General features: G+C 41.6%; 1 protein-coding gene and 1 pseudogene across 2 annotated transcripts in view; both read right to left on the reverse strand.

The window, feature by feature from the left end:
- Nucleotides 1–22948, reverse strand: part of C2CD2L (C2CD2 like) — a 71446-nt gene extending 48498 nt beyond the window's left edge. The window contains exons 1-2 of one of the 2 annotated variants that reach the window (XM_089678582.1): nucleotides 22377–22948; nucleotides 10347–10442 (exon numbers count right to left, since the gene is read on the reverse strand). In XM_089678582.1, coding sequence (XP_089534708.1) covers nucleotides 10347–10442; nucleotides 22377–22637 — 357 coding nt within the window. In that variant the 5' untranslated portion in view covers nucleotides 22638–22948. Of the gene's footprint in view, nucleotides 1–10346; nucleotides 10443–20481; nucleotides 20578–22376 lie in introns of those variants that run through there. The other variant, XM_089678583.1, reaches the window with a different exon arrangement.
- Nucleotides 7921–8010, reverse strand: LOC149461253 (U2 spliceosomal RNA; annotated as a pseudogene).
- Nucleotides 22949–23482: the final 534 nt, after the last annotated feature.

The raw sequence follows: 23482 nt of genomic DNA on the forward strand, positions 1-23482 counted from the left end.
GAAACAGCCTACCTTTCTCGTTACAGCGGACGTCGCTGCCCTATACAGTAACATCAAACATGAGGATGGCTTTGCGGCTGCTGAATATTATTTAAACACAGCAAACGATATACCAGACTTACAAAAAAACTTTATTTTGGAACTTCTGACATTCGCTATGAATCATAACTTTTTTTGGTTTAATAACAAATATTATTTGCAAACCACCGGCGTTGCCATGGGCGCAAAGTTTGCACCAAGTCTAGCTAATCTTTTTATGGCACGCTGGGAGGAGGACCTTATATATTCAAGAGATTGGCCACAACTGTTGTTTTATCGTAGATACATAGACGATATTTTACTGCTATGGGAAGGGGATGAGTTCACACTAGACAACTTTTTTACCACTCTCAATTTTAATAATATCAATATTAAGCTCACTTTTCAGCACAGCCAGCAAGATATTAACTTTTTAGACCTTACTTTATACTGTGATGGCCCAAGTATTTTATCTAAAAGTTATTTCAAAGGCACTGACCGTAATAGTTTTATCCCTAAAGATAGCTGCCATCATCCAAAATGGCTAAGTAATATCCCAAGGGGACAATTTCTTCGCATCTTTAGAAACTGTGACAAGAAAGAGGATTATTTCGTTCAATCTGAAATCCTCAAACAGAGATTTATCGATAAGGGCTATAATGCTAATACCCTTGATGATGAAAGACTTGCAGTGGGAGACAGTAACAGAGCCAATTTACTTACCACCAGGCCAAAGATCCAGACTGAGAAATTTTGCTCTTTCATTACCAACTTTTCCACCCAATATAGGGATATAGCTAAGATCTTTAAGAGAAACTGGTCTATTCTCAAGAATGACCCCATTATAGGGAAACACTTACCTGAAATCCCCGATATCACTTATCGCAAGGCACCACCTCTGAGAAATAGGCTGGCGCCCAATATAGTCAACCCACCTAAGCAGCCTTCTTTCTTTTTTGATCGGAAAGGGTTTTTCCCTTGTAATAGGTGCATGTTATGTACTCACAACGGCATTCATAAAAACCCAATCAAAACTTTCCGTTCCAACACCACCGGGAGAACATATGATATTCAATCCACCATAACCTGCAACAGTACGCATGTTGTATATCTCCTAGAATGCGCATGCGGCAAACAATATGTCGGTAGAACGACCAGAAGGCTTCGTGATAGATTACGGGAGCACTTAAAAAATATAAAAAAGGGATTCAGAGAACACTCACTCTCCATGCATTTCCGCCAAACGCATAATAATAATCCACACTCCCTGAAATTCATAGGAATTGACATGGTTCAAAGACATTGGAGAGGAACACACAAACGTAGGGCTGTCTCAAAGACAGAAACCAAATGGATTTTTTTACTTAAAACATTTGCCCCATTAGGGTTAAATGTGGACTTGGATCTTAACTGCTTTTTAGACACGAGTTAATGGCCATTTATTGAGTGATTTTATGGCATTTTAGTCTTTGTTTGTGGACTTCATCAAATCTCAATGGTATCCGTGCGTGAGCAATCCACGGGGCCCAGCATGAATATCAGTTACCCAAGGTCCCGATTGAAGTACTTTACTTCATATTTTATTTACCTAACCTCTCTTACATTGTTTGGTGTACTTTGAGGGTCTATTGTTACTGCCACCCTTCGGCCTCATTTTCTGTGTATTCACACCAGCATCGTCATTTATATTTTATACATTTTTAATTGCATTTACATTCCATGCACGAGAGGTTATTTTATGTATTTTTACATAAGCTCATATTTTGATATTTATATGTGTATACATTCCTATATGGTCACCTGTAATAAGATCTACACGTGGTGTCACCTGCATATGAACTATACGGGGTGACATCATAAATACTTATTGAGATTGGTTTCTCAACATAATAAGGACCGATTCTCTGGAATTTATATATGAATGCCAGGTGACGCCCATATTCCTATAGATATGGATTGCGTAATTTTAATATATTATACATTTCTTATTAATTTACTTTTATCAATTTTTATTAATTTACTTTGATCAATGTATCTGTCTCTAGATGATGCTATTTCCATGTATATATGTGTAGCTGTATATATCTGCCCATTCCAACATATTTCCCACAATGACCTATTTGCCAGATACCTGTCCTGGGACTTGTAGTCCCACTAATTTCATCCATGTTTATATGTGTAGCTGTATATAATCTACCTTTTCTAACATACTTCCAACTAGCTGTATACTTGTCCTGAGACTTGTAGTCCCACTAATTTCATCACAGGATGATGCTTTAGATATCCATAGTGGTTGTGCTTCAATTTTTTCCATTCCCTGAGTATACCAAAGATTCGGGTGGTTACTACTAACATCAGCCCTCTAGATTGTATTGAATATTTCCCCCTGGGTTGATCTGTCATCACAGACAGCAACCATAGATTGTGTTTCCTTCCGTCTATCTGTTAGCTCTGTCCTCAGTGTCAGTACCTATAGACTGGTACTTCAGGAAAATGGCCGCCGAGCGCGATCTGCGCATGCGCGGAGGATTAGCGATGACGCGATAGCGTCGTACTGCGCATGCGCGAGTCTCCCGATCCGCGCATGCGCAGTAGCGGTAATTTACCGCGATTAGCGTCCTTGATGATTTTGAGGCACTACACTATAAATAGGTGGCCTCCAACAGTAGCTCACTCCCTTTGATAACGTGCAGTTGCCACGAAACGCGTTAGGGAGATGCTATTTGATCTACAACTACTACCCACATGGTCCACACCTTGACACGGGCGGCCATCTTTGGAAATTGTGCATTGCACCATGTAAGTGCTTCATTTGTTTATTTACACCTTAATAAAAGATATTACACTATCGGAAGCCTCTCTTTTGGGTTTATTTCTGAGCCCTGAAGGTGTTTCCTGTTTCTGGAGCGCACACCGCACCCCTGGAGGTCGCTGACATAAGGATTCCAAAACATACCGGATGAGCGTTTACCCCACTGGACACCCGGAAATTCCATAATTGGAGAGGACGCAGATGATTCTAGTGACCACAGCAGAGACGACCACCACTCCGGCAGGTTTCCTGATCCATCGACCAGGAGTAGGTCATTTTACTCCAATGCGCTAATATCTGCGCTATCTGGTTAGTGCATTCTACAGCCACACTTCCTACCACAGATGTCACAGATTTACGTCACTCCTATGATATATTGACTTTGACACCTATACCACTAATTGCACCTTCTTGATGATAATTATGTCATAGTATGGGTTGTATAAGACCATTGTGCTAGCTGCGTTTATACTTGTTCATATGGTCATATTTCATCATGAGATAGACCTATATACCCTAGCGCTGCATGTTTTCTGTTTTTGACAAGAAAAAAACACTGTGTAGCAAAATCCACCACCGAATGAAATGGGTAAACTCACCAGAGTTATTTGCGGATCAATTATAAATCAGCAAAAATAGCAATTGCTCTGGGAGCGATGATCTGTTGGAGTATCCAGGAGCAATAGACTGCAATCAGCCAAATCAGCACACATGGAACAGCCTTAACTGCAAGTGGTCATCATGCCTTCATAACTTTGGAAATGCTCGGGGAATCAAAGAAGAGTATCATGGTGCAGTATATTAAAACGAAGATAATTTTTATTGCAGCCTTAAATATGCACTCACAAGAAAGGTGTCCAACCGACACCAGCAATATCAGTCTCAAAAAGCTAAAGCAGGGACGAGCCTCGCTCACCGCGATCACAGCCGACAGTCTCGAGGAGCGTCCTGACGTAGCATCCACTAAGCCCCGCCCTATGCGTTTCGTCATCCGACATCTTCAAGGGGCGGCATTTTCTTGTTTAAGAGATTTTTTAATCACTTATATTGGTGTTTGGACTTATATATGAATTACGGACATTTATAAACATGTTTTTTTCAATTTTATTTATGTATTTATCTGCATTTTCATGTGATTTGGTATTTAGCGCATTCCTTTATATATTTTTTTGTCTCTTTCAAGAGCTGGTCGACTGGCCAAACTGAGCAATAAGAAAAAGCAAGAGAGGTGACCAAGAACCCGATGGTCACTCTGACTGAGCGCCAGAGATCCTGTGTGGAGATGGGACAAAGTTCCAGAAGGACAACCATCACTGCATCCCTCCACCAATCTGGGTTTTATGGCAAGAGTGACTAGATGGAAGCAAAAACACATGAAAGCCTGCTTGAAGTTTGCAAAAAAGCACCTGAAGGACTCTCAGACAGGTGAGGAACAAGATTCTCTGGTCTGATGAAACCAAGATTGAACTTTTTGGGCTCAATTATAAACATTATGTCTAGAGGAAACCAGGCACCATTCATCACTTGCCCAATACTATTCCAACAGTGAAGCACGGTGGTGGCAGCATCATGCTGTAGGGGTGTTTTTCAGCAGCAGGGACTGAGAAACTGGTCAGGTTGAGGGAAAGCTGAACGGAGCAAAGTACATGGATATCCTCAATGAAAACCTGTTCCACCGGGCTCGAGACCTCAGACTGAGCCGAAGGCTCACCTTCACACATGACAACGATCCTAAGCACACAGCCAAGACAACACATGAGTGGCTTAGGGACAACTCTGTGAATGTCCCGGAGTAGCCCAGCCAGAGCCCTGACTTGAACCCTACTGAACATCTCTGGAGAGACCTGATAATGGCTGTCCACCGATGGTCTTCAACCAACGTTACTGAGCTTGAGAGGATTTGCAAAGAAAAATGGCAGAAAATACCCCAATCCAGGTATGCATAGCTTTTTGCGGCATACACAAAAAGACAAAGTAAAGGCTCCTAGTACATAACCAGTTTCCGCCCGGCCTATGGCCGAATGGCGGCCGGCAAAAACACTCACCTTTCCGGGTGGACGCCATATGGCGTCCTTTCACACATGCGCAGTTTGCGCGCCTGCAGAGCCATGCAGCGGCGCGATCTGTCACTGGCCGTGTACCTCAGACACAGCCGATGACAGATCTGAGTACCAGCCCCGTTGCCGGTAACATGTGACCTGCTGTGACCAATCACCTGTCACAGCAGGTCACATGACAGTTATATACAATGGATGGCTTCATTCATGCCATCCATTGTATACTAGTGTGCCTAGCTGTGAATGGTCACAGCGATCACATGCACAAGCTGGGCCAATCACAGCCCAGCTGTGTCATGTGATTAGCGGTGGCCAAATCACAGCTAAAGCACAAAAAAAAAGAAAAACAACCCTGAATGAATCGATGTCATTCAGGTAAATGCTTGCTTATAGCAAAGTAATTCTTTGCTATAAGCAAATTGTATAAAAAAAAAATACTGATCACTTCCCCAAAGTAGTACAATGTTACTATGTTAACATTGTACTACTTTGGTCATAGTGAAATATGAAAAAAAAAAAATCTTAAAAAAAAAAGAAAAAAATGTAATAAAAAAATTAAATATATATATATATATATATTTTTTTTTTTTTAATCATATTTTTTTTCCATACTGTCACTAGTCAGTGTCCCTTATCACTGCCATGCCAGTTATATGATGATGCTGTACTGCACTGGGACAGTATTCAAAAAAAAATAGTGAAAATAATTTTTTTAATATTTTAATTTTCCGAAAAAATTTTGACAAAAAAAAATACACCTTCAAAAAAACTCACCATGCCTCTTATGAAGTATGTCGGACTGTCTACTTTGCAAAAAGGGGTCATTTGGGGGATATCTGTACTGTTCTGACATTCTTGGACCTCAAGAAATAAGATTGGCCGTCAGAACTTCACAAACTATGGGATATATCTGAATATTGATCAATCCTGAACTCTATAACTTTCCTACAAACTAAAAAATACATCCTAATTTGGGTTATTTTCACCAAAGACATGTAGCAGAATACATCTTGGCTTAAATTTATAAACAACAATTATTTGCAAACTTTTATAATAGAAAGAAAAATGTGGGTTTTTTTTTCTAAATTTTCTGTCTTTTTTTGGTAATTTAGCAAAAAATAAAACCCCAGTGGTGATTAAATATCACCAAAAGAAAGCTCTAGTTGTGTGAAGAAAATTATAAAATTTTACTTGGAGTACAATATTGTATGACCGCGCAATTGTCATTCAAAGCGTGAAAGAAATGAAACATGAAAAATGGCCTGGGCAGGAAGGGGGTAAAAGTGCCCGGTATTGAAGCAGTTAAGTACATGTGAAATTTCAGTTTTTTCTTTTTAATAAATTCACAGACATTTCTAAAATTCTGTTTTCACTTTGTCATTATGGGGTACTGAGTTTAGATTTATGAAAAAAAAAATGAATTTAAACAACTGTAGTATCAGGCTGCAACATAACACAATTGAAAAAATGAAGGGGGTCTGAATACTTTATGAATGCACTGTAAGTACTGCCATTACAGAAAAAAAGGACTGTTCTCATCTGGCGACATCACTAGACCCTAAACTGATGCGTTTCAATTGGGATATGCCAGTCTTTTTCAAGGAAGGGCTTCCTACAGGTGGGGAGTTTCTTATATGCACTTCACATTCCGAATACTAAACCCTTGACCCTCCAGACTTCAATGGATGGTTTTTAACAGTGACTTGGAAGAGCTATGGGCAGAAGGTTTGTGCCCAGTTTTACCAATCTGTATATAGCAGATTGGGAATCCAATTTTATCTGGTTTATGGGAAACTTGGTGCAGGCCTAGTTGTCTGGAAAAAAATTATAGACTATATAATTTGCATACTGGAAGGCTCTAGGGATTAACAATGTATTCCTGAAAAATGTGAATTCATATAACCTTCACTTCACTCCCCATGTGAGTTCAGTTGGAACTTCTTAGATCTAGGCATTTTCATTGAGGACAAGGTTTGTTTAACAAAGGCCTTTAGAAAACCAGTAGATTGTAATAACTATACTCTTATTTAAGAGATTTCTAGTTTGTATTGTGACCAAAAACTGGAAACATACCCTCCTAAGGTGCACCTATGCACAGACTATGGATAATAACATTTATATATGCTTAGCAAGCACTAAAATAGCTTCAAAATAAGTCAACCCTGAGCTCTCTAACTGCATGTTTTTTTGTTTTTTTTTAAGTCCGCAAACGTGCAGCTAAACGAAAAACCCGTAAGTGCAAAACACCACACGAAAAAGTGCACTTAGGGGTGTGCTTTGTCCTACCCCCGAAGGGGTTGGACCACTACCCTGATCCCCCGGGGCACGAAGCTCCTGACAGGGACAAGGTTCCCATTTGGTCCTCCTGGTCAAAAGGCCTGGTGGACCACCGTTCCTTGTGTCCAGCCGAAGCCAGACACCCAGTACTTGGTCATGGGGCTCTCCCGAAGAGAAAACCCCCTAGGGACAGGGGAGGAAGGAACCAAAAGGCCACACATCCTCCCCCTAGACTTCAGGGCAGGCCCGAGGACCCACACCCTCCATCCTGTGAGAAAAACACACACATAAGTAAGAAAAAGTGACAAAAACGTGGAGGTGAAATAAATTAAATAAATAAAAAATAAAAAAGTGGTCGTGCCAAATAGTGCACAGACCAGGCCCTGAGGCCTGTAGCAAAAATTGCCCTGGTCCTAGCCAAAAGGCCTGGTTCTAAGGGCGCTGTGCAGGAAAAGTGGAAACGCAGTGACCATGTGCCATCTTCACACTGTGGGGTCCCACACCCAGGTGTTACTAGTGGCACCCCTGAGGCGACTACTCAGGGGGCACTGGTTTGCGGACTTTCTGCCTTCCCGACCCCTAGCCAGACAAGGTAGATCCGTCCAAATCAGGAGGAACTGGGTCCTTCCTGTCTCCTCGGGAGAATTACTCATGGGCCCCAGCTACTCGTGGGCACCACGCTTTCTGTCCCCCCCCGGTACTAGCCGTCCAGACCCCCATCATTCCAGCAGGGGTACTGTACAAACAGCCATCCCCATGAGGTTAGGATGACCGTGGAGCACCCCTACTGGACACTACTAAGAACAGATACTACACTTGATCTTAGCCAAAAGGCCGAGAAGCGTGTGCTGTGAAATAATGAATGAGGTGGAGGTGGGGATTGTCTTCTCTACCCCTACCCGCCCAAACCTCTCCCCTTTGCCCAATCAGAGAACTTATTGTATATAATGAAAAATATACAAGGTGTTCTATGAATGGCGACGGTGCCAAGAAAGGGACCCCCTGTGGTCAGTGTGTATTGCAAACTACTACAGCATTGTGACATCCCTACCGTTACATCCCACCTTCCCAGATACCAAAAATGCATACTTTCAGCCAAGCTGGCCAAATGTAAGTATGCAAAAAATTCCTGGACACAAACATGTCAAATGGGTGAACCCAAATTCTAAACTTGCCTTTCAATTTATATCAGCTTTTCCTTCTTTTGGCATTATATTACATTGTATTGCAATAGGCGAACATAAACCATCTGTGAAACACTAATCAGCAAAATTAAGTCAGGTTTCTGCAGACAGAATTGGTGTTGGGGCCCTGTTTTGAAGGAATGCCATCTTGTAACTACTGAATGAGATCACATGCACTCATGTGAGCATTTGACAGTCCAAAGCAATCATGCAATTTGTTTGTCCTGCAGGTAAAACATGGGTTTGGGACTTGTATTTACTAAATGAGAAGAGCATTTCTACTTTCAATGAGGTGAGTGAATGAAAATTCGGTTTTCAAAAGCGAAGTGACAATTCTCTTTGGAAACTAAATTTTCTTCTGGCTTAGTGAATGAGGTGGAGTTATGCTGACTTCAATCATCCAATCATGTACAAGCAAGATCCTGGTGTTTTTTTTTTTCTTGCAAATGATTTGGTATTTTTTTTACATTAAATCCCAATATACCATTTTCTTGTAATCTATATAGAGCTTAAAGTGGTAGTGAACTTCTTTTTTGGACTTTTACCTACAGGTAAACATTTAGTTAGGCTTGCCTGTAGGTACAGTGAATATCTCCTGAACTTGTGGCTTCTGTGCATGCGCCCTGAAGAAAGGGCATAGCTGTGCTGTTCCTTCAGAGCTGTGTGCCATGCCCATCACTCTTGTGCGCATGCACAGGAGTGATGTCATCGTGGCTCAGCCAATTAGGCAGCCGGACCACATGAACCTGGAAAGAAGATCGGGTGAAGATGGAAGCCCTGTTAGCCGTGACAGCACGCCGCTGGAGGGCTTCATTCTAAGGTAAGTATTTCTTGATGTGCTAGTTTGCCATGCATATTAGCACATTATGCTTTTGCCTTGCAGGGTTTTTTTTTTTTTTTAAACAAGCCCAAGTTTACTACCACTTTAACCACTTTCCATCCGGCCCATGTACATAAAACAGCCAGACGGGAGCACTGCAGGAGCGGGTGGCCGTTTATAAACGTCCTCCCGCATTCCCTGCCTGTGCGTGCTCCCTGTGCGCGCACGGCACCGCGATCTGGTGCCTGATGTGTCCTCCGGACACAGTGGAACACCGATCGCTGTACCTGTGTACAGTGCCTTGTGTGAGGTCCCGATTCATGTGATCACTGATTGGCCAATCAGTGATCACATGAATAGTAGTAAGCAAGATGTCACTTGCTGAGATCTTTGCTTACTACTTGTGAAATCTGTGAATGATCACAGAGGTCACATGGTACAAGGCTATTCACAGCTGCCTTGTACCATGTGACAAGCTGTGACCAATCACAGCTCACACAGTATTTCTCAATGGCTGCCAGAGAGAAGGAGAAATGATTGCTTTTACAGCCTTTATGGGCGTAAAAGCAATCAGTGTAAAAAAAAAAAAAATCTTCATCACCCCCCACAAGTAGGACAGTGTCACTATGGTGACACTGTACTGCTAGGGTGACAGTATGTTTAAAAAACCCCATAAATAATATAAACAAATAAAATAAAAATGTAAAAAAAAAATTTTGAAAAATTATAATTTTTGGTTCTAAAGTAATTTGGCTTTTTTTTTTTTTTACTAAAAAGATAACTGAATAAATTGTGGCCAAGATTTATAAAGAAAGATTATTTATTTGCAAAATTGTATAAGAAAAACACTTTTTAAAAAAATGTTTGGACTGTTTGATTTATATAGCAACAAAATAAAAATCCCAGTGGTGAATAAATACCACCAAAATAAAGTTTTATCTGTCTCAAAAAAGTCTAAAAAATTCATATGGGTGCAGTTTTTGCATGACCGCACAATTGTCATTCAAAGTGTGACAGCATTGAAAGCTGAAAATTGGCCTGGGTAGGAAGGGGGTGAAAGTGTCTGGACTTGAAGTGGTTAAATAAACCAAGGTTAAAAGAAATAAAAAAATTAAAAGTGACGTTTGTTTGTTTTTTCACCACTAACCATTGATGTGATCTGCTAGCAATGTTCTCACCATGCAGTTGTCGAAATGCTTTGTACAGGTAAGGTCACTGATCCGCACATTTTGCTGAAGGTGGAAATTCTCTTCAAACTGCATCTTTAAGGAGCTCTAAATGAGAGACGGATAAGTTATCACATTGCAAATAACACTTTTGTTGAAATTATAAAAGGTAAGGATTACATATCGCCCTGTCATTTTTGTGCTTACTTTGGACTTAACAATTCCTGGCAGAAAAGTGCGTGTATAAATTGAGTGACAAAGGTAAAAAGGATGTGCGCTGTATTAGGACACCCCCTTCCCTAGTCATTCACAGAAATATGACAACCAATACTATATTTATATAATGTTGGTTCTGTATACACTGGACCAATCCGTTACAAAGAAAAACCCTAAAAAAGTGAATTTTCTCAAAGAAGCAAACTTTTACAAAAAGTTAGAGGGTGTCAGTGAAGGATCAAACACCACATCCCAGTAGAAAATTGGTTTAACTGGTGTGTATCACCAAAAAAAAAAAAAAAAAAACACATATACAAACACAATTCAAATAAAAGCAAATATTTTATTTATCCACATATATGGAAGATTTGTAATTGTGTGTGTATAAAATCACATTTTAATATACACACAGTGGTGTATTTATCCCTTGTGCTGCAGTAGGCAACATAAAATCGGGCACCCCTCACCAGCATCCGCAGTCCCCACCCCCCGGCCGCTACCACAACCATCCACCAACAACACCCCCCACCCTCATCTGCCACTGCTGCCCACCAACAACCCCACCCGCTATGGGATCTCTTGTGCTTGCGTGCTATCTGGGCTCTGGGTGGGGACAAGTGAATTGGCCCAGAGTGCAGGGCCAGGAGTGGGGAACCTGCAGGAGAGCCGGCAGGGGAAGCAGGGAGCTCGGATGAGCTTGTTGGCTAACAGCTGTTTTATAACAGCAGGGGGTGGCGCCACCCCAGGCAAACGCCTTGTTTGCCTTGCGGCAAATACGCTGCTGTATACACCCCCATAGAGATCAATGCCCCCTTAGGCCTATTCATAGTGTAACTGATAGGACCCACTGGGAAATATTTATTGTACCTGCCCCAAATATCCAGTATAGGGGCACAGATCATATATATATCATCAGGTTGAGAATTGGTAATGGATAAGGCCCCTTTTTGAACACGTTTCTCTTATTGCTTCTTCAGGGGTGGGGTACACAGGATGTTAAGAAAAAAAAGCAACCTGGTGACATATGGGGGGCACCTCAGCCCCAAGATGAAGAGCCAGGACACCCTGGCCCATTTCAAACAAGGAACCTTCAAAAAGTACTTAGGCATTCAGAGTACTCTAGGAGGGGGCTACCATAACACCAAAAAGGAGGGACCCCAGAATATTTACTGTGATCCACACAAAGTTACTCTCACAGCCATACAGAGAAAAAAAAAGTATGTTGGCATGTTCCCCACAAAAATCAGATCAGGTCAGTTTTTTTTGGGGGGATGACATCAACACACTTTTTTCTCTGCAAGGCTACAGGGAGGATCATCTAACATAGATGTGGATTATTAAAATATTGTGATTTTAATTGTATATGTTGTTTTGATAGATACAGACCTAAAAAAATTTACTTTGTTAAAAAAAATATTAAATTTACCTAAATTAAATTGCAAGTTATTTAGAATTAATTTGCATATCCAAATCAATATCTGTTCATGCAGTATTGCAATAACATGTATTTTTTTGTAGCATCCATAAATCTGTGTACTCGAATATATATCAAATTAAAACGTAAAGTGGTGGTGAAGTGTGGGGGGAAAAAAATTCCCCCTTGCAAGTTAAGGGTATAATGTGCTGATATGCATTGTATACTAGCACATTATGAAAGACTGAAAGCCCTCCAGTGGCACCCTGTCACCACTGACAGGGTTTCCATCTTTACCTGGTTTTCCTTCTTGGTTGCAGTAGTTTGAATGGACCAGCAGCAATGATATCGGTTCTGTGCATGCGCGCAAGAGCCGCGATTGCGGCACAGCATTTTGAAGGGATGACACACTCAGTACGCCGTCCTTTCAGAGCGCATGTGTGATATTTCTGCAGAAATAGGGAATATCTCCTAAATGGTGCACGTTTAGGAACTATTCCTTGAACCTACAGGTAAGTCACCAAGGGGGTGTTTACCACTTTAAGATGGCATTGGAATTAAAATATTTATTTAAGCTTTTCTATTGTATACAAAAATAACATATGTCATAATAAACTGAAATAATACTACTGGAAAAATGTATGGGAAAAAAAACAAAACCACAAAAAGTTTTTATTTCAAATCAAACCACTGTTAGGCTTTTTAAACAAAATGTAAACATAAATTATAATTTAATATAAAAATATAAACTGTTGCCAAGCAAGACATGTGTGCACAGTAGATGCACACAAATATTTACATCCACAGATTTGCTACATAAAACTATATTTGTGTACAGCAGACAAATATTTATATACACAGACTTTCGTTACATAAATTAAACCATTGTGGAAATAGTGAAAGGAGGAATAAAAAGAACTAGAAAATTGAGTTAGATGCCATCAGATTTTTTCTCCAACAACCGTACGTTCAGGGAAGATCCATCGCTGGATGGTGGAGTGTCAATGTGAAGAGACAATATGGAAGAAATATGGGAAGTTGCCTTTTCTCATCTATTAAACTGCCTGTTGCCTTGCTGTCGTATGGATACTTTGTCTATTTGAACCAAAATGACCACCAAACACACACACCTTGTAGTAAAAATAAAGATCTATTACAACAGATGCAAGAGCTGATCTTTTTTTCCCCATTCTTTATTCAAATGCCAACATTTGGAACACAGTATCATGGATTTACTGGTCCACATAATACAACATCATATTAGTTACAACCAGGGGTGGACTGACAACTCATTGGGCCACCGACCAATAGGGGATCATGGGGCCCCTGTGTCCTTGCCCAAACTCAAAAAAGCCTATGAAAAAGCTACCAGGGGCATCTCATGGGGCCCCCTACTGACCCCAGGCCCTCGGGCAGTGCCCGAGTTTCCAAATGGTCAGTCCGCCCCTGGTTACAACCGTGTCTTGGCACCCCCAGCATCCAATGGAAAGTCAAAAACCAATATGTACATTGAAATTGGATTTGGGGAGGGTCATCCATGATCCACTCATCTACTGCACTTCTTCCATATTTGTATTCCGTTTATGAACGGGTAGTTATTTGAAGAGTACACAATGCAAGCATGATTTGTAGTTGAGGAGATGTGAGGAGCAACAAACAAGAAGCTCTCCAGTACAATAAAGGTATGTGGGTAAAAAAGGAGGGGTGTGAAAAGGGGAAGGGAACGGCTGTAATACAGAAGAAAGAAAGGGGCAGATGGGTAGCTGAAAACAGCAGTTAGCTTGAAGTCACAGGAAAGTGAATGGGTAAAGCAGCCCATCCCACCCAACATCCCAATCTTCAGTCACTCAAGTCACCAAGCCAAATGGTGTCAGATTTAAGTGGTGAGAACCAATTAAAGCAAGGCTAGACATCAGGCGTTTATATAGTTAGGTGTGAGTGAAGTGTTTCCAGAAATACCACAAAGTAGTAGTATTAGTAAAACATAAATTCCTCTATCTCACAGCTATGTGTTACCTGAGCTATCCATTCCATCACTGAGGGGTCCGGGCTGACCTCCAATGCTTCAGAATTACTGCATACGCTGTATTTACCAATGCAGGGATTTTATAGAAGACGAGACATTTTGCTTTTTGTGCATGTAGAAGATATGGCTCTGATGTCAATAAAATGCCTTCAATACCGACCGTCAGTTTGTATTGTTTATGCCAATGTTGAAGCGCAGAGCAAAACCAAAAGATATGGGCGAGTATACCAATCCCTTTATAACATCTCCAGCATGTTTGATTTAATTGGGGGTATACCTTGTGTAAAAGAACCGGGGTCCTAGATCAGTAAAGCAAATGAAAGCATGGACAGAGATATATTGTTGTTTATTAAACAAAGCTATTTTAAAATGGCCCAAACATATTTGTTGGTACCCCTAGAAAAAAATAAATGTGATTGGAGAATAGTTATATTTCCAACTAACTGTTTTCTGTAACTAGTATTACACATGTAATCAATCTTGTAATAGGTTACTCAGCCAATTTAAATTGGAAAAACTACACTGTAGTCACTGTTCTGTTTAGTATCATAGTGTACATCACATTGGACATGGATAGAAAACAAAGGGGAGCTGCCCCAGGAGATAGGCCATCACATCCAAGACAAAGGCTATAAGATCACGTCTAAGCAGCTGTAAGTTCGGAAAATTATTAAGAATTCTAAGGTTCATAAGAGTGCAGCCAACTGACATTGATGTGGCAGCAAGAAGTAAATCAAACCCAAATAAAATAGAAGAATAGTATGAATGGTAGACAAAGAGCCAAAGAAATCCTCCAAAGAGATACAAGCTGAACTCCAGAGTTAAAGGTACATCAGTGCCTGATCACACCATATGTCGCTTTTTGAGCAGAGGGCTCAAAGAAAGAAGACCCAGGAGGACTCCATTGTTGAAAAATAAACAAAAAAGCCAGACTGGAATTTGCTAAAATGCTTATCGACAAGCCGCAGTGCTTCTGGAAAGACATCCTTTAGACAGAGGAGACAAAACTGAGCTATTATGGCAAGTCACACTAGTTCAATGTTCACAGATGAAAAGAATAAAGCTTTCAAGAAATGAACACTGTACCTACTGTGAAACATGGAGGAGGCTTGGTTATATTTTGGGCTTGCTTTGCTGCATCTGCCATGGGGTGCCTTGAATCTGTGCAAGGCACAAATAAATCTTGACACTGCCAGGGTATTTTGAAGTGAAACATACTGCCCAGTGTCAATCACAAACGATGTGTCCTCCAACAGGATAATGGGACAAAACACACAGCAAAAAGCATCCAAGAATGGCTAAGATCAAAATATTGGACTATTCTGAAGTGGCTTTTTCATAAGCCTTGATCTGAATCGTACAAAACATCTATGGAAAGTGCCAAAATATGCAACAGGGAGAAGACACCCTTCAAATTAGCAACAGATAGATCTGTTTGCTGAAAAAGAGTGGGCCAAACTACCTGTTGGCAGGTGCAGAAGTGTCATTGAAAGCTACAGAAATGGTATGTTTGTAGTGATTGCCTCTATAGCTCGTGCAACAATATATGGGTATAGGTTAAGGCACCCATCATTTTTGTCCGTGCCATTTTAATTTGTTTTATTTAAAAAAAAAAAAAAAAAAAAAAAAAAAAAAAAGAGTCAGATCTTTATTAAAGTGTTACTAAACCCATAACAGTATAATCTGTATATGCAGTAAAGCATGCTTGTTATACTCACTGTGGACCCTACAGGGTCAATTCTTGGCACTCTGTAAAAAAGTTTGTTTGATCCAGTCTTCTCTGATCCTCCCCTTCCTCCACAGTCCCCAATCCAATTGCTGATAGTACAGTCCCCTAGGAGACACACTGTACATGCTCAGTTTGGTGTGTATTGCTAGAGTGTTTTTTATATTTTTTGGAGGGCGAGTATGATCAGCACAGGACCAATCAACACTGTCTACACAAAGGGTCAGGGATCATGCAGCCTCATAGGACAGTCGTCGGAGAATGAAAACTCCTAAGATTAACCAGTGGTCAGCCGGAAACTGATGGTCACAAGATTGCTATACACTGCTGATGTGAAAAGGTATTTAATAGTTTATATTTACTAAAATAATTTTATTTCCATGTTCCGTGTATGGTGGGAGGCCAGATATAGTGAATGCAGGGTCCTGGGTTTAGTAACACTTTAAACATGGAATAAACAATATTGGATTCCAGTTAATTTGGTCAGTTTTAAGTTATTTCAGATAAATTTTTGGGTTCTTTTTTCATCGAAGGATACCAACACCTTGTCTGCTTCTGTAACAAATGCCTCCCAGCTTCTGTATAACATACTCAAAATAGTTTTGTCCAGGATGTCCTTAACCTGCACCTCAAAAAAAAAATAAAAAAAAGAGTTAGTGTGAGGAAGGTGGGGCCTGAGGGCATGCTTTAGGACATAAGTACCACCAATTAAATGAATGGCATTTTCCTGTAACGTAAATTGAAAGCTTTTCATTAACCTTTCATTTCACTTGAATCAAAAGGGTGGATTTTATGGACTAGGAAACACCAGACCTGACTGGCGTTCTTTGAAGACCTAATGACTTCATGATCATGAGTAGTAAGTACATGCTTTTCATTCACCTCCCTAGTAGTAGACCACGTTGCAACTTACATTTAGATTTTTTTTTTTCCCTCTTGAATATATGCATTTTATTTTTGTAATATTATTCTTTCCCCTAAGGAGGGTGTGCTGTTTTTTTGGATTTTTTTTTAGAATTTCCCGCAGAGGTGGATGACTATTAAACTCTTTCTTCAATCTCTTACCCTTGCCTGAAAAACTCTATAATGAACTTGAGAAAAATACATGATACATGGTTACTCTTCCCTCTATCTAAAATTTGAAAAACAAATCTATGAAATTGGACTTTAACTGTAAAATACAGCACTCTGAGGGAGAAGCCTATATTGCAATACAAATGGCGTAGAGGGCCCATCTGTCGGGTAGGGTGGGATGAGTCAAGCAATATGGAGCCGAGTTGGTGATGTACAGTTGAGGCAGGATAATCCAGTTCTGCCCACTCCATTGTGCTTCCTTTCCAAGTCATATCATGTATCTCCCTGTACACCGCAGACTTTTGGAGATAGAATGATATGTAAAACACTTGTCATAACCATAGTCAAAGCAGGTGTTTTGGAAAAACAGAGGAACCCAAAATAGCAAACATATTTGTTTAATAAAAGCAAATCCATTCAGGTGAAAAGAGACAAGAGGTGAACAGTTAAAGGAATTTAAGGAAACTAAAGGAAAAAAAAAAAAACACAAACATACTGATTTTAATGCAGGTATATTTTATATATGGACATACAGTATATGCTATAATACCTAGGTCAGAACTATATACTCTTTACACACCATCATGTCACTTTTTAAAATAGTTTAATAAGACTGTAGTAAGCCTTGCAAGCCCTCCAACACAAGACAAGAGAATCCAACTCTATACATTTTTTTTTTTTTAGATTTGTTCAGTTTCAGACAGAGTATAGAAGGTTTAAGGCTGGATTCCCACTGTTGCACTGCATTACCATGTGTGTTTGCAGTGTTTTCCTTTCCATTAAATATGTTTTATTCACTTGCAAGGAACATGCTAGAAAAATTGTGTAGTCGGTCCCAGGTAAGACCCCCCTACCTCCTTGAACATTATAGCCCTCGGCTCTCATCTTCTAGCAGTGTCTAAGTACGTCTTTAATAATGCACAAATGTAAGGACACTCACATATTATTATTATTATTATACAGTATTTATAAAGTGCCAATAGTTCGCTCAGCGCTGTACATTACAATGGGGGACAGAACAATAACAATACAATGCAAAACATGAGGGGATTGAATAAGTCAACAGCAGGGGCGGACTGACAACTCATGGGGCCCCCGGGCAATAGGGGATCATGGGGCCCCTATGTCCTTGCCCAAACTCAAAAAAGCCTATGAAAAAGGTACCAGGGGCATCTCATGGGGCCCCCTACTGACCCTGGGCCCTTGGGCAGTGCCAGAGTTTCCAAATGGTCAGTCCGCCCCTGGTCAACAGGCATGTGTGTGATAGGTATCCAGTAAGGAACGGCTGTGTGCAGGTGTCTGCCATCCGTGTCTGCGCTTCAAACAAGTGTGGTGACAGGAGGAAGACGGAAGAGAAAGCTGGCCGGCATGCAAGTTCTTCTCAAGATGGTGTCTGTAACGCATGCTGAGGCACGACATCGGCGTGATGACGTCAGGGAACAGCATTCATTGCGACGTGTTTTGGAGCATGCGCTGGCCTCTATTGGCGGAAGCGCGCTCCTTTGTAAAGCTTGACATCCAGGGTCTTTTAGACCTTGGATGTCTCAATAAAGGGAACCTGTCACCAAAAAATCATCACTGTCCCCTATGTGATGAAAAAAAATTAAGTAAATATATATTTTTTTAAATTGTAAAAAATTAAAGTTACACCCAAGCACATAACATCCCCCCCACATATACACACACAAGCGTAAAAGCACACACTGGGGCACCTACACATGAAATAGTCGATTGCGATACACATTATATATATTGCCGCGCTCGCCAGAATGAGAGCAATAATTATAGCACCAGATCCTCTCCGTAACGCTAAACTGATGACCTAGAAGGTGCTTTAAAAGCGTTACCTATAGAAAATATAGGGTACCGTCACCATTTCACGAGCGCACGCAAATTTAAGATTTGACAAGTATATATCTATTTACTCGCTGCAACCTCATTTTTTATATTTTACAAAAAAATAGGATAATTTATTGCTTTCTTTTGTGCCCTAAAATTTACTAACTTGTATTTTTACTGAACTTTTATGTTAATATCACACAACATAAAAAATTGGAACTACCACTATTTTATTCTCTAGGGTCTCTGATTTCAGAAAATATATGTTTGGGGGTTTTGTGTAATCTTCGGGCCTAAAATGATTTTTTTTTAATCAACTAAAGGGATAAAGGATTAGCCCGACACTCCCCTTTCCTGACAAGCACCCAATCAGTGCTCATTACACTGCAAGGTCTCTCTGCTCCCTGCTAGTCCCCGGGTGCGGTGCTGGAGACAGGTGGGGAGTGGAGGAGGAGATAAACAGCGCCATGTTAAAAATATTACACGTTTAAGTCACCATAAAACTCCTTTTGTTTTTAAAACATTCCTAATATCACCTCTGATTTAAAAACGGTTGTGGTTAAAAAATGTTTTGTTTTTATCTGGACAAGTAGATTGTCATGAGGGACAAGTAGATTGGGACACCGATTTAGTCCCTTGGACAAGCAGTTTTTTCAAAAATTTCCACACCCCTGGGTGTCATTACAAATTAAAGGCAACCCTGCGCGTCCGCTAAAGAGCAAGGCATTTTACCTGCAGGTCAGGAATGCACACAATTTTGCAAGCGTTCCCAACCGGCACAAATGTGAATCTAGCCTTAGGCAGATTCACCTTCTCTATTTGTCCTATTTAGGGTTATCTCTGAGAATGAAAGTAAGAATAGACCAAATTTCGGGTTGTCCCTAGAGCAGGAATAGAAGGGAAATCTTTCACTGAGACACTAGTTCTGGTGAGGAAAAAAAGGATTTCCCTATTTGGAAGGGTTTCCACTCACCTCACCTCCAGGCGCATGCTGCCGTGGAGGTGGGGAAAGCCTCAGGCGCATGCTGCCGTGGAGGTGGGGAAAGCCTCAGGCGCATGCTGCCGTGGAGGTGGGGAAAGCCTCAGGCGCATGCTGCCGTGGAGGTGGGGAAAGCCTCAGGCGCATGCTGCCGTGGAGGTGGGGAAAGCCTCAGGCGCATGCTGCCGTGGAGGTGGGGAAAGCCTCAGGCGCCTATAACTGGCAGTCCACAGTGACAGCTTCCTGGCAGGATAACTCAGATGACTTCAGACTAGTATCCAAACATCCTATCCAGCTCATCCTTAATCCTGAGCAATTCTGGATTCAATGTAGCACTAGATGCCAAGGGAGGAGAGCAGAAACTGTGTGGCCCTTGTCAGCATTTTTGGGTCTAAGGGATCTACTAAGACCTCCAGATGTCTCCTTAAAAGAACACTTCTGTACAAAACTTGATCCTTTGTTGTGGATAGAGTGTCGTTTTTTGTGTTGGATAGAGTAAATAAGAGGTAAAAGCCCCTTATTGTGGTCTATATCCCACCTGGGAAATCCACTCAATTTGTTCTGGTGGCTAAAGTCACTGTGACTAAAAGTGATGGTAAATATAAAATCGTATAGTTGTCACCATAAGAGCAAGTGGGAAGAAAACACTTCCTGTTGTGTCCCAGACTTGAAAGTAGAACAAATCTCCCAAAAACAGACAAAATATGGGAGTTAAAACACAGTCCCCACTCTACGAAAAAAAAAATGTTCTGGCCTCAGTGCACAGAACGAAGAAGTGAAAACAAAAAATCTATCTTCTCTCTTAAAGTGTTATTAAACCCACAACAGTAAAATCAGTCTGTATATGCAGTAAAGCATGCTGGGTATACTCACTGTGGAACCTAAGGGGTTAATCCTCCACATTGTGTAAAAAGACTGTTTGATCCTGACTTCTCTGATCCTCCCCTTCTACTGTCCCCAATCCATCTGCTGATAGAACAGTCTTGGGGGCAAGCTGCACATGCTCAGTTTGGTGTATATTATTAGAGAGTTTTCTCTTTTTCTCGGGAGTGTGCATGTGATCAGCACAGGGCCAATCAGCACTGTCCAGACAGGGGTCAGGGATCATGCAGCCGCATAGGACAATCAGGAGATTGTCCTATGTTCGGGCAGACACTGATAGAAGTCACAAGACTGCTATATACTGCTGAGGAGAAATGTTATTTAGCAATTTATATTTACTAAAATAATAGCACTTCCATGTTCTGTGTACTGTGGAAGAAAAGATATAGGGAATGCAGGGTCCTGGGTTTAGTAACACTTTAAGCCAGCTATAGACAAATCAGAATTTGTCAGGTTCAGTAGAGACCACCCAAATGTTGACACATGCATGGCCGTCTTGGTTTGAAAGAAGTCGATCTAATAATTGATTTCTGTTGAAAAGGAATGCTGGAAAATTTCATGCAATTGGCGATTGATTAGTGTATTCTGACAGTGAAGGAGTCCCGCTGTCAGAATACAATGTCCTGGAGGGGAGGATTCCTCCATCCACATCGCTTGTGTGGGTGGAGTCACTCATTTGTTTTTTTTATTTCAATAAGCCTGCTGGCTGATTGACACAAAAAAACAGTAATCTATGACCAGCTTTAGGACCCCCTTAGAGTTTGTTCACATACACAATGCAGTGGCTGGTATTTTTCCAAACTGGTTAATTGTCTTTGGAGTGTGGGAGGAAACTGGAGAACCCGGAGGAAACCCATGCAGGCACAGGGAGAACATGCAAACTCCAGGCAGGTGGTGCCGTGGTTGGGATTAGAACCAACGTCCCTAGTACTGCCAGGCGGAAGTGCTAACCATTTAGGCACTGTGCTGCCCACCTGGCCCATAACTGTGGAAGGGGAGAATGTTTGTAGTAGCTGCTGCTGGGACCGTGATCTTTCGTGCCAAGTGCCTGCATAGTGGGGGTCATTCAGAAAATGCTTTGTATTTCTCTCAAAGAATACAAGATGTGTTCTGATTGGATAAGGTTGAGATTGTAGTATCACAATGCTGCCTATCCACCTCATCCAATCAGAGAATGCTTTGTATTTCTCTCAAAGAATACAAGATGTGTTCTGATTGGATAAGGTTGAGATTGTGATATCACAATGCTGCCTATCCACCTCATCCAATCAGAGAATGCTTTGCACTTGCTGATAAACATACAAGGTGTTGTCTAAATGGGCTCTCTGAGTGACCCCCGTGTTCTCTAAGAAGCAGGGCAGACACCCAGCATTGGACGTGGAAGACAGTGAGGATCACACCAGGTGTAGCGGGAACATGCATTCCTGACCTTTCTGGAGGGACACACAGGGTAACCCGTTAACTTGAATCTATGACGCACACGCCAAACAAATTCCTGCACCTTTTCCTCTAGGGAGCGTTGTGTCTGTTGAGTTTGGGGTACAATTAAGGATTAATAACACCACCATAAAATCATGACACGTTATTCACATGTTCCGGGAAGTGCAGGTGTGAATGGCGCCTCGACTGCAGTAGCAGTGATTTCATGGGGATTGGCCGGCTATGGCTCATACATATGTACATTGGTCCAAACTGGATCAATATATCCATGCAATAAAATCCAACACCTGGAGTTCAGCTTTAAGGTTCGAAAATGAAAGCTAGAAGCTGATTGGCTGCCATGTACAAGGCTCCAGACTGTGTAAATCCCTGGTATGTATCCGCAGATGTAACATGTCAGGTATGAGCACACAGGCTCAGTGCTCGGGGGTGGGGAGGTCACTTGCCTGGCTCCTCCGGGTCTCCAGGTTCAGGGCCTGAGCCCAGGCTGCGCTCCACATCTCTCCTATGGAAGGGAAGCGGTACAGAGCACACAGCAGGGTCCGGGCACCGGCGGCTGGGGAGCGCCGAGACCTCCGAGTCATCTGCACCAACCAGGCCAGCACTGTCAGCACCGACACCGCGAAGATCAGCAGCTGGGTGACGAAGCCCAGTGTCACCCCATCGGGGACCGGAGAGCCGGGCGGAGGGGGCTGATCACTCTCCATCCCTCACCTCAGGGGGAAGGCCGGCCTAGGTGACCGAGGAGACCACCGTACACGGAGCTCCGTCCGCTGCACCTGTCTGTGCCCTGATCTGTTCACATGTGTTCAGGATTGACGTCCTCACACAACCCTCCCCCCTCATGATGAGGATGATGTACAACCACTGATTTCCATCCGGTCCTACCGGGACCTGCCCAACACTGGACCTGTCCTATATCCTCCTCCTCAGTATTATGCCTTCATCCTCAGTACTATGGCCTCATCATCATCCTCTGTCCTATATCCTCCTCCTCAGTATTATGCCTTCATCCTCAGTACTATGGCCTCATCATCAGAATTGTCCTCATCATCATCCTCTGTCCTATATCCTCCTCCTCCTCAGTATTATGCCTTTATCCTCAGTACTATGGCCTCATCATCTTCAGAATTATGTCCTCATCATCCTCTGACCTATATCCTCATCCTCTGACCTATATCCTCATCCTCTGACCTATATCCTCATCCTCTGTCCTATATCCTCATCCTCTGTCCTATATCCTCTTTCTCAGTATTATGCCTTCATTCTCAGTACTATGGCCTAATCATCCTCAGAATTATGTCCTCATCATCATCTTTAAAATTATGTCATCATCCTCTGTCCTATATCCTCCTCCTCAGTATTATGCCTTCATCCTCAGTACTATGGCCTCATCATCATCCTCTGTCCTATATCCTCCTCCTCAGAATTATGTCATCAAAATTATGTCATCATCCTCTGTCCTATATCCTCATCTTCCTCCTCAGAATTCCTCCTCATCCTCTGTGCTATATCCTCCTCCTCAATATTATGCCATCATCCTCAGAATTAT

Source organism: Staurois parvus, unplaced genomic scaffold (assembly GCF_062004578.1).
Source record: "Staurois parvus isolate SC_StPar_1 unplaced genomic scaffold, SC_StPar_1.0 ptg000207l, whole genome shotgun sequence".
Taxonomy (NCBI): domain Eukaryota; kingdom Metazoa; phylum Chordata; class Amphibia; order Anura; family Ranidae; genus Staurois; species Staurois parvus.